We start from the raw sequence: 17,610 nt of genomic DNA on the forward strand, positions 1-17,610 counted from the left end.
AATCCAGCTCTTGAAGCCTCACCAGAGGTGCAGTGAAATCCATCCCCATGATATCCAGGTGGGCAGCGGCAGGAGAAGGAACCAGGTGTATTGTAGCAGGTAGCCGCAGGGTGACATCTGTTTTCCGAGCATTCATCAACATCTGCAGAGGTCAGGGGGAGGGGTGGAAAGGAAGGAACAGCATGATTCACTGTATGTCATCTGTGCTGCTACATGGCTTAGTACCTGCGGGTCCATGACGAGCCATGAACGTCAGAAGACCTTTAGGCATGAGCCGAGAAAGGCTGACACCTAAAGGCAAGCCTAACAGAAAAGAACAAAACTGAAGAACATTTAAGTTAACATATTAGACCCAGACGGCTCAGTGTAGAAATTAAATGTGCAATCACTCACAGAAAAATAGAAATATCCTGTGGGGCATTTCTGAAGCATCTTTCATCTGCAGTGAATTCCAGGAAGTTACTACCTTTGAACCAACCTTTAGACTATAAATCGTTAATTTCCTTTCAGAAACATTACAATAAAGATGAATACATGCAACAATAGTTTTCCCTCCACGGTTGGCACCATCTCCCTGTAACATTCATTTATAGATTCAAAGGAGCCAGGTGGGGTTCCAGATGTGTTTTCAACTAAGAAGTCCATTCAGTCTTGCCTAATCAGAGTCCTATCGAGAATTCCCAGTTCACCAAGTATTTACGTTCTACTCTATTTGTTTATTTCTTCCATGAAAGAGACAGAGACAAGTAAATAGACAGAGACAGGCACACCCAGCAGGGTCTGCAAGCTGCCATCTAGTCTCAAGTCATGGGGCACGTGCACCTGGCATGCACACGGCGGTCCCAGGACATGAACCTAGGACCTTTCATATGTGGGCCCAGTTGTATTACTGCTACACCACTCTACTTTCTACTTTAAGGAGAAAAAAAAAAAAAAGAAGAAAAATGCTGAAGGTTTTGAAACAAATATAAATAAAACCCGTAAGGCACATCAGCCTAAACAATGCAGGCCCCTATGGCTCCACAAGATACTGTGAGGATTAAGAGACATAATCCTATTTTTCAAATGGACGAAATCCTGATACTTCCAACAAAAGCCCATTTATATCTTTACTGAAATCAGCGCATGCTGACGATAGAAAGGCACTCATCTCCCCAAAATGAAACTCAGAGTGCAACTATTAGAACGAATGCCCAGAGGGGCAGACGGTGGTACAGCTGTGATGCACCATGCTCTGTGGGGCAGTCTCACATGGGGAGGTCCCCAAAATCCAGAGGCCCCCTGGAGTGTGCCACGCACACGCTCATGCATGATCCGGGCTGGCTGAAGGCTGGGGGTGGATCACAGCATCAGGACTCTGTGAGGGTGCATTTCTCCCTCTCTGTCTCTTTCTCTTGCTCATGAAAGAAATAAACCTTTTGATAAATACAACCCACAAGGGATGAAATAAGCCATCTTACGAGACAGGAAGTCTTCCAGAGTAAAACAAAGGGTATAGGTCTAATCAAGGCTTGGCTGAAAATAACACAAAGCAGCAGTCATAGCCATGATAACGATCAGAATTTTTTTTTTAAAAAAAAGTGTAAATTAAACAAAGCAAACAAAACAAAAAACACAGGATGGGACTGTCTGGGTGAAAGCTAGAAAATGGGAGTGCACTGCATCAATTCGGGCTAACATGGCAGACATTTACCAGCCGGGGAAGCTGGAGAGTCCCAGCCCCAAACTTGATGTGAATGGACCTGTGTTGGGTGGCTCCCCTCCCAGCCCCCGCCATCCAGACAGAATCTCCAGGGTTATCCACACTACCCTTGCTCTGACCTCACTCTCCTGGAGCCACCTTTTCGAAACTAATATGCTTTCACAGATACCACGAAGCAGACACGCTGGACACTAAACACCCTCGGTTCACTCTGTCCTTACATTATAACTAGCAAATTAGCATATGTTCTGCCCCTGGGAAATTTAGTCATCGTACATTGGTTACTCTGAGTCCAAAAGAGTCCTGAATGAGGCTCAGCTGCAGAGGCCCAAGTTGTAGGGTGCCACTGTGCAAGGTTGGGGCCATATGGCAGGCCAGGTCCAATCCCCAGACCAACCTGAATAGGCCAGGTATGGTGGTATACAGCTGTAATCCTAGCTAGCAAGGAGGCTGGGGCAGGAGGATCATGGCAAAGCAAGACTATCCAAAAAGCAAATAAATAAAAATAACCTCTCTTCACACACACACTGCAAAGCCAGCCATGCCATGCAAGTGGTGGGGCACTAGTGTGTGACGCCTGCAGCCACATGGGAGGGCCAGGTTCAGGTTCCCTACTAAACAGGCTGGGCACAGTAGGGCATGCCTATAGTCCTAGCTAATCGGCAGGCTAGGGCAGATTGCAAGATGTCAAAAATACTTACATTTCTCTCATCTCCTATTAAAAAAACAAAAACAAAAACAAAACCTGAGTCTAATACCACCTAGAAAGGCTCTGCCCAGGTGAGCAGTTGGCATCCCTGGTGACCTCAGTTTCATGTAAGGTTAGAAGAGTAGTTATAAATTCATCCACAAGGGTAGAAACAAACCAGGTGTTCTGGTTAGCTCTTCGGGTACCTAAAAATTAACCAGTATTATTGTATTTAATTATCCTCAAGGCTGGCTGACTCTTCAAAAGGAAAACTCAAATGCCCAGTTGGGCAAAGCTGGTGACCATTCATTGCTTGGCCTGGAAGAAGCTATAAAATCAGCTGTCAAGCCAAAGCTGTAAAAACTAACATCCAGCCAAATGCAGGAAATGAAAGCTATTCACAATACATATGCTAAAAGAACTTCTGGTGTTAACAGGAACCCTAAGCAATGACAGGAAGCAGGAATTCCTGAGACACAGGGACTATTTCTGGAACCCATGGAGTGGTTGCTTATGGTCATTTTGTCTTTAATTGTCAGAGGGCACGTGCACTAGCCAGAGAGAAGGAACCCCCGGAATGGGGCATGGTCAGTCTGCAATCCCTCCTCCGTCATTTCTGCACCCAGTTGGGATTTGGGGCATGTACCCACATTCACCTGGCATGTTTTCCAAGCTGGAGTCAGGATTCAAACTGCAATCAGCTATGTAGAACCTCGTTCCCTAGGTTACAACTCGCCCCCTTACGCTTATTCTTGAACTAAGAGAAAGGGGCTTCCCTAGAGCTACCAAGTCACTGATGTTCTTAAAACCTATGGCCTAGGAATTCTGATCACTTCTCAAAGACCAGCCTCCCCATGGAGTCTGTTGCCATCACTGAAGACACTAACGTGCTGAGTAGACAGTAACTTTCATGAAAGACCAACAGTGGGAGAAAGTCCGTGAAGAAAGTGAAGACATCATCCGTGAGAATATGCACCCTGTCCCCCAAAAGCTATAAAAGATGAGGCTCGCTGACTCCTCCCTGCAGGGCCTCACCCCAGGCAAGATCACTATAGTCTTGTCAGACACTCCACGGCCAGAGTTCAGAGCCAGCGGCAGCCTCTCCTGAGGAGCGTGAGTCCTGAGGGGCTGGAGGGAGCCAGAGTTTTATATGAAGGAGACCTCTTCCCTACTGTACAGGGTATAGGGTGTCAAGAGAGAAATGTGGACAGACTTTCAGCCACTTGGCAGGGAAGGAATTTTCCTTATTGAACCACTGGGGGAAGGGACCACAAAATTCAGCTCAATGATCACTGGCAGGGGCCAAGTGGGGCTGATAGTAGAATGCGGTGGGGACGGCAGAGCCCTTGTGCATTCAGGTAATGAACCAGAGCTCAACTCCAGCACGATTCTACACTCTACCTCTATTAAACCGTAAAGAACCCATTTGAAATGTGTTGAAAATCCTGTTTTGAGTTCATATTTTGATGCTTCAGCATCATCTTGCCCTAATTCTGAGCCCACACCCAAAACCAGCTGCTGAAACCCCTCGACAACAAAGCCAACCACTGGACTCCAGCTTCCCGATCCTTCTCTCTCCCACTGCCTTTGAGGCCAGTGAAACTGCCTGGTACTAATTAATTTCAGCCCCACCCTGGACTCCATAAAGGCTCACAGGTTCTACTCTCTGCTCCCTATCTGTCTCTCGGGGACCTGCTGGTTATATCCCTGGGTGGCATGAGGTGGTAGTCCCCCTGGAATCTGTGACAATCATAAACTACTTCTAAGGAAGCCACATTCTTGTCTTGCCCAGCGACTACACCGAGTTTACCAAGCCTTATCTAGCATCTATGTTCTTAGAGCAGAAAGTCTGAGAATAACAGTATTATCTCCCCTCACCCTCTCCCGAGTGAGGACGGCGCAGGGTAATGAGCCATCTGCAGCCCAGCTTCCTCAGCTCACACTTACTATGCCCTGGGAAGGCCCCAGCTCTGGAGAATCTGCTTTGGCAGCCTGCAAAGTCACCGAGACCCATGAGATCTAACATGCCTGAGAAATACCCAGCTCACACTAACACAGGGTTGAAATCCCTCCAGCTTGAGGGAAACTGAAACAGATTTAACTCCACTTGAAGTAAATTCTCCTGCTAGTGACTCAGACCAGACTGAAAACTCAAATCCAACTGCCGACTCTCCAGGGAACCTGGTTTTTTTAACAAACTGTGGCTGGAAAAAAAAAAACAAAACCACACACCCTAGTATTTTTAGTTTGATGAAGTAAAAAAGTGTGTGCCTCAAGAATGTGCCTTTCCCACAAAAGATAGCCTCCATCCAATATCCTCCCATCATTGAGACACATGTACAATGCGGAGTACCGTAAAAAACACATGCACACAGAGCAATAGCTTCATGTGGCAAGTTACCTTCATGATTAGCTTAGCCTGACCTATGAATCTTTAGAAAAACAACTATTCATTCTCTACCATCCCACAATCTGAAAGCTTGGAAGGCAACCACAGAGTAACTGACTGTGACAGGCAGTCTCCAAGATGGCCCCCAATGATGTCAACCTAGTGGAATTTATAGTCTTGTGTAAGCCTTCCCATTGAATAACTTGCTTCTAACCAATACAGTGGAAAAACAGAGAGGATGTCATTTTTATGACTTCGATCTGCTAGCAGACTTCATTTCACTGGTTTCAATAAGGTAAGGTGCCATGTGTAAGAGGCCTACACGGCAAGAGACTGAGGGCAGGCAACAGCCAGCAAGAAACAGAGGCTCAGTCCAACAGAAACTGAATCCTGCCCCTAAACATGAAAGGATCTTCCCTCCAGTTAAGCCTTCAGATGAAACTCCAAACCTGCCAGACACCTTCACTGCAGCCTTCTGATAGATCCCAAAGCAGAGGAATCAGGTAAGTCACTTCCAGTCCCCTGAATGAGAGTATGAGTGTATTGTTTGACACTGCTACAGTGTGGGGTAATTTGTTAAGCAGCAATAGATCCCTAATATACTGGAGAGAAATTGATGGGGCTGGTATATTTTTAAATTTGTGGTTTCCAATGAGAATCCTAAAAATGGAATATCAGAAAGAAAAAAGGTACCATTGAAAATGACAAACCTCCAGGTTCTAATATGATCCCAGAAGGTAACCAAAGTGTTACAGGAAAAGTGGAAACCAAAAAAAGGGAGAGAAAATTATTTTAGAAGGGATTAGAGCGGGATTAGCAGTTAATGTAATGGCTATGTCACTGGACTCCCATGTAGTCGACCACGGTTCGCATCCCAGACCCGGTGGCTTAAAACTCACGCCAGGCGCATGTGCATGTGTGCCCAAGATCTCAAGAGGAGAATGGAGGAGAAGGGATTGTGGCGTGACCATCCCCCTTGGGGGGTGATTTCTCGCTTTCTGTCTCTCTGTCTCTCTCTGGCTGTCTGGCGAGCGCATGCGCCCTATTAGCAAAAACATCTTCCAAAAAAAAAAAAGAAAGGATTAGAGCAAGAAGCATCTAACCTAAATGAACATTCTGATTCTTAATATTCATCATATTTAGTCTGATATTAATTTCAATTTCTCCACATTAAACCAAAGAGCTAAGGAATTAAATACCTTTAAAGCACCATCTTGGCTGATCTGAATAGCCAGGTGTTTAAATATAATTCTGTAGACAAGATTTTTTTTTTCCTCTATGCATTCTCATTTCTTAGAGCTGGGAATGGGTTAAGCTAAACCAATTAAGTTGCACGAGGGCAAGAAAAGCATCATTCCCACTGTTGGGCCTGTGTACATCACCCTGTTTCCCATACTTGGAGAGGGTTTCTCCATCTGTAAAGAGTATCTCTATAGTAGACAGTGTTTTGCAGCTGCTCAAGTGGGCCAAGTGTCTGTGAATTACAAATCCACCTCATTCTAATTGGAGAAATAGCTGAGTGTTAGGGCGGTATTTATTAGAGAGGTTCACAATCATTACATGACTAGGCCAAATACCAAGGCACACAGGAATCCCCACTGAAGGTTACTATGCTTCAGTAACTCAACACCAAAAGTATCTATTACTACTTAAGATGGAAAAGCAGTGCTGGATTTAATTGAGCTACAGCTTTGGGTCATTTCAACATGAATTGTATTTTTAAGAAAACCATACAGCAGAGCTCTTATAGAGCAGAGGTGGAAACTAAAGAAAAAGTCTCAGACAACATCAAATAGCGGGCTATGTCCAAGGAGGAGTGGAACACTGTGCCACCATTACACAACTTCTGTCAGTGACATGTGGCCTCAACCTCCTGGCCCAGCCAGCACTGAAACCAAAGGGAAAAGGGAATGGGAGGATGAGGCTGGGAACCCAAACTATCCAGATCTGCTCAGAAGCTCCCAGGACAGGCTGTTCTTAGCAAGTTAGTTTAATGGATCCCAGTATATGGGGAGGTGGGGAGAGTTGCAAAGAGGAATGTGAAGGGGGTGAAAACCTGCGTTTTAAGTTATACTCCCCAAACAGGCCCCTTCCCATTCCTAACACTTTCTTACCATCCTCTCAACCCTGGTATCTCAGCTTACTGTATGCGTGCATGCTATTTCTCATCTTTAAGTAACAACCTCATACCCTCATACATTATTTCTAATAATAAGTTAAATTTGAATGATTAGGCCCTGAATTCTGATATAACAGTTTTATAAAAAATACTGCATGGAGACCAGCAGTTAGCGTAATGGCTATGTCGCTGGACTCCCATATAGTTGACCATGATTCAGTCCCAGATCTGGTGGCTTAAACTCACACCGGGCGCGTGTGCGTGCGTACCCAAGATCCCGAGAGGAGAATGGAGGAGAAGGGATTGCGGCGTGGCCATCCCTCCTGGGGGGTGATTTCTCAATTTCTCTCTCTGCCTTTCTGGCGAGCTCACGTGCCCTATAGCAAAAACCTCTAAAAAAAAATACTGCATGAAACCCAAAATGTAGATATATTTCTGAGGGAAAAGTTTTTGAGAAATTCGGTGTGCATTAATATCCTTTATCTGTGGAGTTCTTTTCCTCCCCAAAAAAAATTAGTCTAAAACTATAAACCTAAAAAGCTTCTTTAAAAAATATGGGACCAGCAATTGGCATAATGGCTATGTCACTGGACTCCCATGTAGTTGACTGCGGTTCATGTCCAAGACCCAGTGGCTTAAACTCAGGCCGGGCGCGTGTGCATACATGCCAAAGATCCCGAGAGGAGAACGAAAGAGAAGGGATTGCGGCATGGCCATCCCCCCTGGGGGGGGGGGGGGGATTTTTCTCTTTCTGTCTATCTCTGTCTCTCCAGCAAGCACACATACCTATAGCAAAAAAATCTCTCCAAAAAAAAATTTTTTTAAAGCGACAAATTACAGAGAAAAAGTTGTCGGTGTTTAGAGACTGTTAAAGTGTCACTTTACCGGAGAACAGCACATCTGGAAGTGCCAAATTAACTAAAGAGAGCAAAATGTAGAGACTTCCTAGCTAAAGGCCACACGAGATTTTCCCAAGTCTCTCCAGCCTAAACTAGCTCCAAGGGACTGAAAGTCATAAGCTGGCAGTGTCTCCCAGAGATCTCTCCTCCAAGGACAACCATATACGCTCAGGAAATCACCCTTAGCCCCACTGCTGACTCAAAGAACATCTTTTCTCTTTTTCTTCCAACATACAGGAAGGGAGGGGTCCTTTCTATTTTGGGAGGCCTCGTAGGTGGCCTTCGGAATGGCTGAGGCTGACTGCAGGTACTCACCAGTACACTGCTGCCCACTGCCGGCATAGCCAGGCAGGCAGGCGCAGGTGAAAGTGCTGCCTCCGTGGTAAATGCACCGGGCCTGCCCAGCAGGGGCACAGTTGTGACTGCCATCCTCGCAGGGGTTAGAAGGTGGAGCGATCACTGAAAAGAGAAGGAGGCAAAGATGGCCCAAAGTTCGGATTTGCAAATGGGCTGGGTTTGCTTCGCACAGCACTACCCATAGACCAGCAGTATCAGCAAACCTGGACTTGTAAGACGTACAGGCTTTTAGGCTCTCCTCCAGAGCCAGTAAGATTACTGGATCATTCATATGCATATTAAAGTTCAAAAGTTTTGGCCTGAATGTCCCTCCCAAAGCTCATGCTGAAACTTAATTAGTATTGTGGCAGTATTTAGAGGTGGCATCTTTAAGAAATGGTTAGATCAAAAGGGCTTCTCCACTCCCATGAATAAATTAATGCTGTTATCTCAGGAGGGGTTAGTTTTGGGAGGAGTGGGTTCCTGATTAAAAGACAAGTTTGTTCCCCAGCCTTTATGTCCCACACACTTTGCTTTCCACCACGGGATGATCCTTGCCAGATGTCAGCACCAAGCTCTTGAGCTTTCCAACCTTCAGAACTGTGAGCCAAACAAAACTTGTGTTTATCATAAATTACCCAGTCTGCGGTATTTGGTATAGCAGCAGAAAAGAGACTAAGACAGCTGGTATGGGTTTATGGTTAAAAATATTAGGCATAAAAATCAGTCATCCAAACTGTTCTTGATTAAAGTTTTTAAATCCTCTGGCAATTGCTATACTCCCACATATACAGAAAGGGTTTCTACTATCACTGTTACTTTTCATTCCATTAGATTAAAGAACGTATCTTCTCTAGCTTCATTTCACTCTATCGATGGGATGAATTTGTAGTTCTAGTCTTTTTGGAAGCAATTTTAAGTCTGAAATATTTTGGGGATTCCTAGAAAGGGTATATTTGTTACAGATGGCGCTTTTTGGCTGGTCAAGTGGGACAAGCATATGCGAATCACAAATTTATCTCCTTCTAATGAGAGCAATACTTGAATTCTATTTAAAACTAGGGTTGTTCACTAAAGAGGTTCATAGTCTTGTTATATTTTAGGCCAGGAATCCCAACTGAGGTGAACATCCTTCAACACCAAGAATATCTACTCAGGGGAAAACAAAGAAATGAAATAAATAGGGCTTAGCTGAGCTGTAACTTTGGGTTATTTCAATGTAAATTGTGTTTTCAAGAAAACTATGCAGCAGAACTTCTGTACAGAAGTGTGAACACACATGAGGCAAAGAGCAAGGTTCTGCACGTTTTGGCAGAAAAGAGGAATGACTGGTACTCACAGATGCAGGTGTGCTGGTCATCTGCAAACTCATAACCACTCCGGCACTCACACCTGTAGCTTCCTGGCAAGTTGATACACACAGAGTTGGGGCCACAGTGATGGAAGCCAGTTGCACATTCATTTATGTCTAGGAAGAAATGATAACAGAAAGTGTTGTTGACATCAAGGTCCCAGAAGAGGAAGGCCTGAAAACTCAATGTTCTCTCACCACTGTGACACTTCAGTGGAACCAATGGCTGACAGACACACTAAACAGGAGTTGAAGCATAGGAGTTCTTTCTTTTTTTCTTTTTTTGGAGAGACTTTTGCTATAGAGCACACATGCTCGCTGGAGAGACAGTGAGATAGAAAGCGAGAAACCCCTGCCTGGGGTGCATGGCCATGCCACAATCCCTTCTCCTCCATTCTCCTCTCAAGATTTTGGGCATGTACATGTACCCAGTATTAGTTTTAAGCCACCAGGTCTGGGACTCAAACTACAGTCAACTACATGGGAGTCCAACGACAAAACCATTACGCCATCTGCTGTTCTCAAAAAATAGGAGTTTTGGGACCAGCAGTTAGTGTAATGGCTATGTCGCTGGACTCCCATGTAGTCAACCACAGTTCGAGTCCCAGACCCGGTGGCTTAAACTCATGCTGGGCGTGTGTGCGTGCATGCCCAAGATCCCGAGAGGAGAATGGAGGAGAAGGGATTGCGGCGTGGCCATCCCCTCTGGGGGGTGATTTCTCGCTTTCTGTCTCTCTGTCTCTCTCTGTCTTTCTGGCGAGCACATGTGCCCTATAGTGAAAACGTCTCCAAAAAAAAAAGGAGTTTTAAGCATCAGGTACAAATGCATATGTGGATCATCAGAAAGAATAAAAATTCATTTCAAGTCATTCAAGTGTTAGCCATTGGAAGATTTTTTTTTTTTTTTATAGACCACAGATTAGTTTATTTTTAACACCCATCATGCCATGAATTCATAGAGAATAGGTTCCAGTAGCTCAGGCCCCTTTCCATTGGTTCTCACAAAGTGTGCTTCTCTGGGTGGAGCAGGCTGGTGCTTTAGTTGAACCCAGGTACCTTTCTCTTTGGCTTCCTTCTTTTTCTGGTCATTTTCCTTCACACATTTTAGGAAGCTATCTCTGCTCTTGGAATGCTTAATATGCACATTAATTCTCTTGGCAAGAATCTTGCCCTTAATTTGTTTGTTCACGACAATGCCAACGGCATGCTGAGTAACACTGTAGACTCTTCCAGTTTTGCCACGGTAACATTTGTGGGGCATTTATTTTTGAATAGTACCCATCCCCTTGATGTCTACAACATCACCTTTCTTATAGATTTGCATATATGTCGCCAAAGGAACAACTCCATGGCCTAGAGAAGATACATTGGGTGCCTCTCCTCTTTGCCTTTGTGTTTGTCATTTTGGTGAATTACTGGAAAATGACGGTTCCGGCCAAAAGGAGGGAGATAATTTTTGAAGCAATATTCTAAAAATTCACGGCCAGCAGGTGGTGTGGTGGTTAAGGCACTGGCCTCCTACATAGTCGACCTTGGCTTGAGTTCCAGATCCAATAACTTGATACTCACGCTGGGCGCATGTGTATACATGCCCAAAATCCTGAGAAGAATGTAGAAGGGATTATGCTATGGCCATCCCCCCGGGCGGTGATTTCTCACTTTCTGTCTCTGCCGCTCTGTCTTTACCATATGTACATACTCCCTATAGAAAAAAATTCTCTCTCTCAAAAACAAAAGTCTTCAAACATTTCTAAAATAATGGAGATTTAGAAGAAAAACACCAACAATTTTATCTTAAAATACAAAGGAATTTCTAGGTTGCTTTTTTAGAACATAATATGTGAAAGAAACACAATATCTGAAATTTTTAAAAAACAGTGGTTTGTTTTTGTTTTTGAGAGAGAAGGATGTTTGTTATAGGGCACATGAGCTCACCAAAGAGAAAGAGAGCGAGAGAGAGACAGAAAGTGAGAATTCACCTCCTGGGGGTGAGAGGAGATCGCCATGCCGTAATCCTTTCTCCTCCATTCTCCTCTCGGGATCCTGGGCACGTATGCACATGTGCCCGGTGTGAGTTTAAGCTGCTAGGTCCTGGACTTGAACTGTAGTCAACTCCAAGGGAGTTCAGCAACATAACTATTACACCATCTGCTGGTCCCCAAATCCAGTGCTTTTTAGTAAATCTAATAATTACCTAGTACAGACTCAAAATTATAAAACTTAACTCGAATTACCCAAGAATTGCAATAGAATTTTTCTTTTCACAACCTCAGTCTCAAATATTTGACTCCAAACTGTCTGTTTAAAGCTAACCAGACTACGCTTTAGTTTTCAGTTTTATAAAATGTATTTATTTACTTCTTCCATGAGAGAGAGAGATTAAGTGCACCTCTAACGAAGTCTCAGTGTCATGATCCGCACTTAGCCAGTCCCAGATAATGAGCGCACATGTGCCCAGCATACTCACGGAGGTTTCTGGACACGAACCCGGAAACTTCACATGGGTCAGCCTCTCAGAGTGTCATGTTTTACCCCTGTACCACTATCCAGCCCCAATACTAGTGTTTAAATAACTGTATTCGGATTAAAGGCTGCTAAAATCATTGACCAATGCAGATCATAAAGACAATAGACACTTGTCTTCTAAAGATGTGATGTTGGAGACGGAAAAGTAAAAACAAAGCACACATGGAAGAAACCAGAAAACATGTCCCTTACCCCCACAACTTTGTCCATCTCCCTGGTACCCAGGTGCACACTCGCAGGTGTAATCTACGCCTGCCCCCGGATGGCATCGTGCTGTTGTGTCACATGCGTGGCTCCCGTCATAGCAAGGATTCACTGGAGCAGAGTCCGGGTCTCCTGGGTAGGCAGAGGGGATATAAGAAACAAAGCATAAGCTGGCTGTTGTAAAAAAGAAGCGGGGCAGGAAGGAGCTAGAAGGGTCCTTGGAACTGACTGTGTTTTATGTCATACACGGAGACCTTACTAATTTTTTCTTCTTTCTTTCTTTCCTTCTTTTTTTTTTGTAAAGGTTTTTGCCATGGAGTGTGTGTGCTTACTGAAGAGAGAGAGAAACAGAAACAGTCAGAGGGAAAGTCAGAAATCACCATCCAGGGGCTGGGGCCAGCAGTTAGCGTAATGGCTATGTCGCTGGACTCCCATGTAGTTGACCGCGGTTCGTGTCCTGGACCCAGTGGCTTAAACTCACACCAGGCGTGTATGCGTGCGTGCCCAAGATCCCGAGAGGAGAATGGAGGAGAAGGGATTGCAGCGTGGCCATCCCCCCTGGGGGGTGATTTCTCGCTTTCTGTCTCTCTGTCTTTCTCTGTCTGTCTGGCGAGCGCATGCGCCCTGTAACAAAAACCTCTCCAAAAATAAAAAGAAATCACCATCCAGGGGGGATGGCCACACCACAATCCCTTTTACCCGTTCTCCTCCCAGGATCTCGGGCATGCACACACATACTCTCAGCGTGAAGTTCAAGCCACTGGGTCCAGGACTTAAACTGTAGTCAGCCATGTAAAAGTTCAGTTATGTAACTGTTACACTATCTGCTGGCCCCAACCTTACTAAATTAATATCCAAAGTTAGGATGGATTACCTGAATCTTGGTTTTAAATTCTAGAACACCTTCCCCTTGCCTATCCTATATACATAACCTTGTATCTTTTCTTGTTTTCAGCAGGGATATGTTCAGAGAATAAACACATCCAACATGGGGGCCAGTAGATGGCGTGGTGGTTAAGGTGCTAGAATCCCACATGACTGACTGCAGTTCAAGTCCCAGACCTGGTGGCTTGTTTTCTCTATGTCTCTCTCTCTGGTGAGCACACATGTACTAAAGCAAATTCAAGAAAAAAATGATCATAAATAAAATTAAATAAATAATTCTTAGAAAAAAAATATACCCAACATATCCTTTTTTTATTTAAAAGTGCTTTTGCTTGGGCACTTCCCATGGCCTAGTGGTTAAAGGAGCCAGATCCCACATGGCCAACCATGTGACTTGAATCCTGGTCCTGGTGGCTTGAAAAACACAGCAGGTGCATTATGTGTATGTTCCCTACATCCCAACAGGATGGAGAGATGGAAGAGAAGGGATTGTGGCATGACCATGTCCCATTGGGGGGTACTTTCTCCCTCTCCCTTTCTGACAAGTGCACATGCACCCTCTCTCTCTCTCTCTCTCTCTCTCTCACACACACACACACACACACACACACACACAGTTTCTGCTTTTTCACCTCCTATGAGTCTCAGGATAACTGTGTTATGATCTGTTGTCCAAGCGTTGTTTCACAGATAAGGAAAGTAAATGAGACCCTTGGGATAAATTGCCTGAGTTGAAAAAGTGAAGAGTCATTAAGAGAAAAAACTTAAATCCCAAATTTCTAGCTCTAAATTTACCCATCTCACACTGAAACTCAATATTTTTATGGGCAAAATCCAATAAAAGATACTGATTTTTAAATATTCCTAAGACCATAGGGGCCAGCAGTTAGCATAATGGCTATGCCGCTGGACTCCCACGTAGTTGACCGCAGTTCGCGTTTCAGACCCAGTGGCTTAAACTCACGCCAGGCATGTGTGCGCACGTGCCCAAGATCCCGAGAGGAGAATGGAGGAGAAGGGATTGCAGCATGGCCATCCCCTAGGGGGGTGATTTCTCGCTTTCTGTCTCTATGTCTCTCTGTCTGCCTGGCGAGCACACGCGCCCTATAGCAAAAACCTCTCCAAAAAAAAAGGAGATGGAACTAGGATCCGATAAAAATACAGGCACGTGACTCCCAGGCCCATGCTATCTGCCACTTTGCTACCACATCACCAAGTTATTTAGGCTAAGCCAACAGCACAGAGATGGCACTGTTGGACCGAGCCCCAAATGTCCAGCTTGGATGAATCCATTAACTTAGTTTATTTTTAACTTATCAAGTGTAAAATAGGAATAAAAATGTTTATATCTATCATTACCAGTGGAAAAAAAAAGAAAAAAATCCAATCACATATTTGAATTTTCCATCAGCAGGTCTACCCAGTTCCCAGTGACTATGGTCCTTCTTCTTAAGTAGGGCCACTATTCATCCTTATTAGAGGTTTTTGCTTTATTTAGAATTCTAAGATTCAAAATATTTTAAGAGCTCCAAGTAAGCCTGTCGGGCTATACACTGAGCCATCTCTGCTTCTAAGGGGGCTCCAGCTATGTTTCAGGAACTTAGAGCTCTGCCCTGTCTTTCTGTGCCCAACTCCCCATGGTTAGAGCCAGCTTAGTATACTCTAAGCCTACTCTGCTCTTCCCCAGGAGCCAGCATCATGGTGTCTGCGAGCAGACTTAGGCAGCACATTCCTCCTGGACTCCTATCATTTCACTCCATCTTGCCCATGGCTCCACGCCCCCTTACCACATATGGGTGGGGCTTGTCCAGAGTATCTCCTTATGTAGACACCAAGGGCTTGCTACAGGAGCCTGCCTCTGAGCCTGGCCCTCCTAGTCCTTCAGGCATTTGGCCATCTCCCCAGGGCTTGCCCCACTGCCATGTTCCAGCTCTTCCAGTTCTCTAGTCTCCTGTGAACTGGGATGCTTTGGCTGAGGCACTCGGGCTTTCTGGCAAACTCCTACATGTGCTTTATGAGAAACCACAGTGTGTTCCTGTGGCAGAATAGTCCCATATGATTGATTCCCAAATTAGTGCCTGAATATAAGGGTGGCTATGGGTTTATCCTTGGTTCACCTCAAAGGTGTTGGCTGGAGTAGCATAATCTTTGCCAAAACAAGGACCAGCAAAGGGCTCCAGCACTTTTTAAGCCTGATGAACTTCAGTACATCAGCATAAGCCTAGCTCTTCAAATCAGACATTCCTGGAAAGCCGGCCCTCTGGACGTCTAGCAGACGGGAAGGGAGCCCAGCATTAGGTTGTGGTCCTTAGTTAACTTCCGGGTGTAGATCGGATTCCTAAGTCAGTCCCTGGCCTGGTTACAAGTGAGAGCAACAGGGCCAAGCCCTCACTAGGGCCCCAACATGAGATAGGAAGCTGATTCTCCCTACTTCTATTTCTTACTTTAGGAGATGATTCTGTACACGATGCCTGGTATTTTCCTCCACTGGAGGGGAAAGTCATCTTCAAAATGTGTTAGTTTATAAATACCGATACTTTGCATTCTTAAACTTCTTAGCATCAAAATTTCACCATGGCACATTCCAGCCAAGATTAGTGAGTTCCCACAAATGTCAAAAGCTTGCCAACCTGCTAAGCATTAAAAGAAAAAAAAAGAAAAATGCAGCCGAGAGGAGACTTGCAAACTTGGATACATTACACTGTCCTACCTGAAACTGTGAGGAAAATGTCTATGATTACATGATACTGAGTAAACATGTATGGGGGGAGGGTTTCAAAATGTTTGCAGAAAAGTTGAATTAAAGTATCAGTTTATTTTGGTGCAAAAAATTCTTGAAATCCATGAATAACCTTTTCATAATACATATTTTCATGAATTTTTTGAAGTCCCCTTGCATCCTTCACTGATGACCCATAATATAATTTGCAAAATCCAGTGAAAAAAAGAAAACATAAAGCCTCTTTCTCAAAAATAAAGAATTTCAGGCCATTAAACCAAGTATGAAACCCTTCCAAGCACAGGACCCTGTTCACTGAATTTGGCTTCCAAAATGTTTTAAAAATATGTTTCTAAAACCATTTTGCTATTCATTCTCTATGGCTTGTTCACTTCTCTCCTATTATAGTAAGTAAAGAACAGTAGCATCCTTAAGGTATTTTATATTTCACCCTTACCATCCTAAATTGCTTAACTCTCTGAGAAAGGATCTGGAACTCATTAACTCATGTAATCAAGAGGGAAGAGTGGTTTTCCTTAAAGGAATAGCCTGTTCAGCTCCAGTGCACAGCCTCTGCCCAGAGTCTCCTCAACCCACCAGAAGGACTCCTGACATGGAAGGGCAGGAAGCTTTCTTGAATCTGTTTTATGACCTTACAAAAAGAGTCAACCACATTTGAAGCTGAACAACTGGGGAGGGGAAGACACTGGAGGTTGGGGAGTAGGCAAGGCTGCAGGTCTGATGAGTCCCTGGAAAAGACTCACTAGTTCTGCATTCTAGACCCTGGGAACCCAGCCGCTCCCACATCAGGTGCGGGCAACGGCGTTGTTTTCCTTGCATTCCAACCAGATGATTGGTCCCTCTGGAAAAATTGAACAACTCTTAAGATTCAGCTACTCATTGAGAGGAGAAAGACAAAAAAGTTGTATTTTTGGTGGTTTCTGTCATTGTTTTCCCCATTTTTCTCCTATCCAGGTAGAATGAACAATATTGCTGTAGGTGGATGAAGTAGGGATAAGATGCAAAGGGTTTAAAAACACACATTTGGCATGGTGGTTGAGGTGCTAGACTCTCAAATGGTCAACCACAGTTCAAATCCTGGACCTGGTGGCTTGCTTTCTCATTCTCCCTCTCTCTTTCTCTGTCTCTCTGTGGTGACTATACATGCCCTATGGCAAATAAAAAGCAATAATAATAATAAATAAATAATGGCCTCTACCTAGCAAAGGGATGAACTGAACATTTAAAGGTGGAGGGTGTTTCCCTAGTAGTTTTTCTTTGAACCTCTCCTTGAGAAATCAGCAATAACTATCTTTTCCTTCTTGATTTACATGTTTCTCTAAGATCAACTGACATTTTATGTATTATTTCACTACCTTATCATCCCATTTTTGAGCACCAATGCCCCAACCAAGTTTCTTACAACCAAACCTACCAACCAAACTCAGGATTCTCGTTACAAGTCACTTCTGCCTCCTAGAGAAGTCTAGTCCTCTTACCTTAATATCTTGTAAGACTTCCACACTGAACCTGCAGAACCTTGAGGAGCCTTCAGCTCCAGAGATAAAGCCTAGAATTGCTCATCAGTTATAGAATCGCCTCTCTGAGGTGCTGGCTCTGTACTCAACAATATCAATACAGAGATAGAATGAGGAAGATATTCTTTCTCCTCACATGCTCTTACATTATAAAGAACCTATTGGTTTTGAAAATTAAAATGTTTCCTTGACCCAAATCATTACCTATATGCAGGGTTCCCCGACTTCCCAGGATCATATATTTGGCTTGCCTA

At 44.2% G+C, this 17,610-nt stretch overlaps 1 protein-coding gene across 1 annotated transcript in view; it reads right to left on the reverse strand.

Moving 5' to 3' along the window:
• The window catches only part of NID2 (nidogen 2), a 78,699-nt gene that overhangs the window by 15,374 nt on the left and 45,715 nt on the right, over window positions 1-17,610 (reverse strand). The window contains exons 10-13 of the mRNA XM_006160581.3: window positions 12,203-12,346; window positions 9,473-9,601; window positions 8,113-8,256; window positions 23-142 (exon numbers count right to left, since the gene is read on the reverse strand). Coding sequence (XP_006160643.1) covers window positions 23-142; window positions 8,113-8,256; window positions 9,473-9,601; window positions 12,203-12,346 — 537 coding nt within the window. The remainder of the gene's footprint in view (window positions 1-22; window positions 143-8,112; window positions 8,257-9,472; window positions 9,602-12,202; window positions 12,347-17,610) is intronic.

This window comes from Tupaia chinensis, unplaced genomic scaffold, assembly GCF_000334495.1.
Source record: "Tupaia chinensis unplaced genomic scaffold, TupChi_1.0 Scaffold000688_1, whole genome shotgun sequence".
NCBI lineage: Eukaryota > Metazoa > Chordata > Mammalia > Scandentia > Tupaiidae > Tupaia > Tupaia belangeri.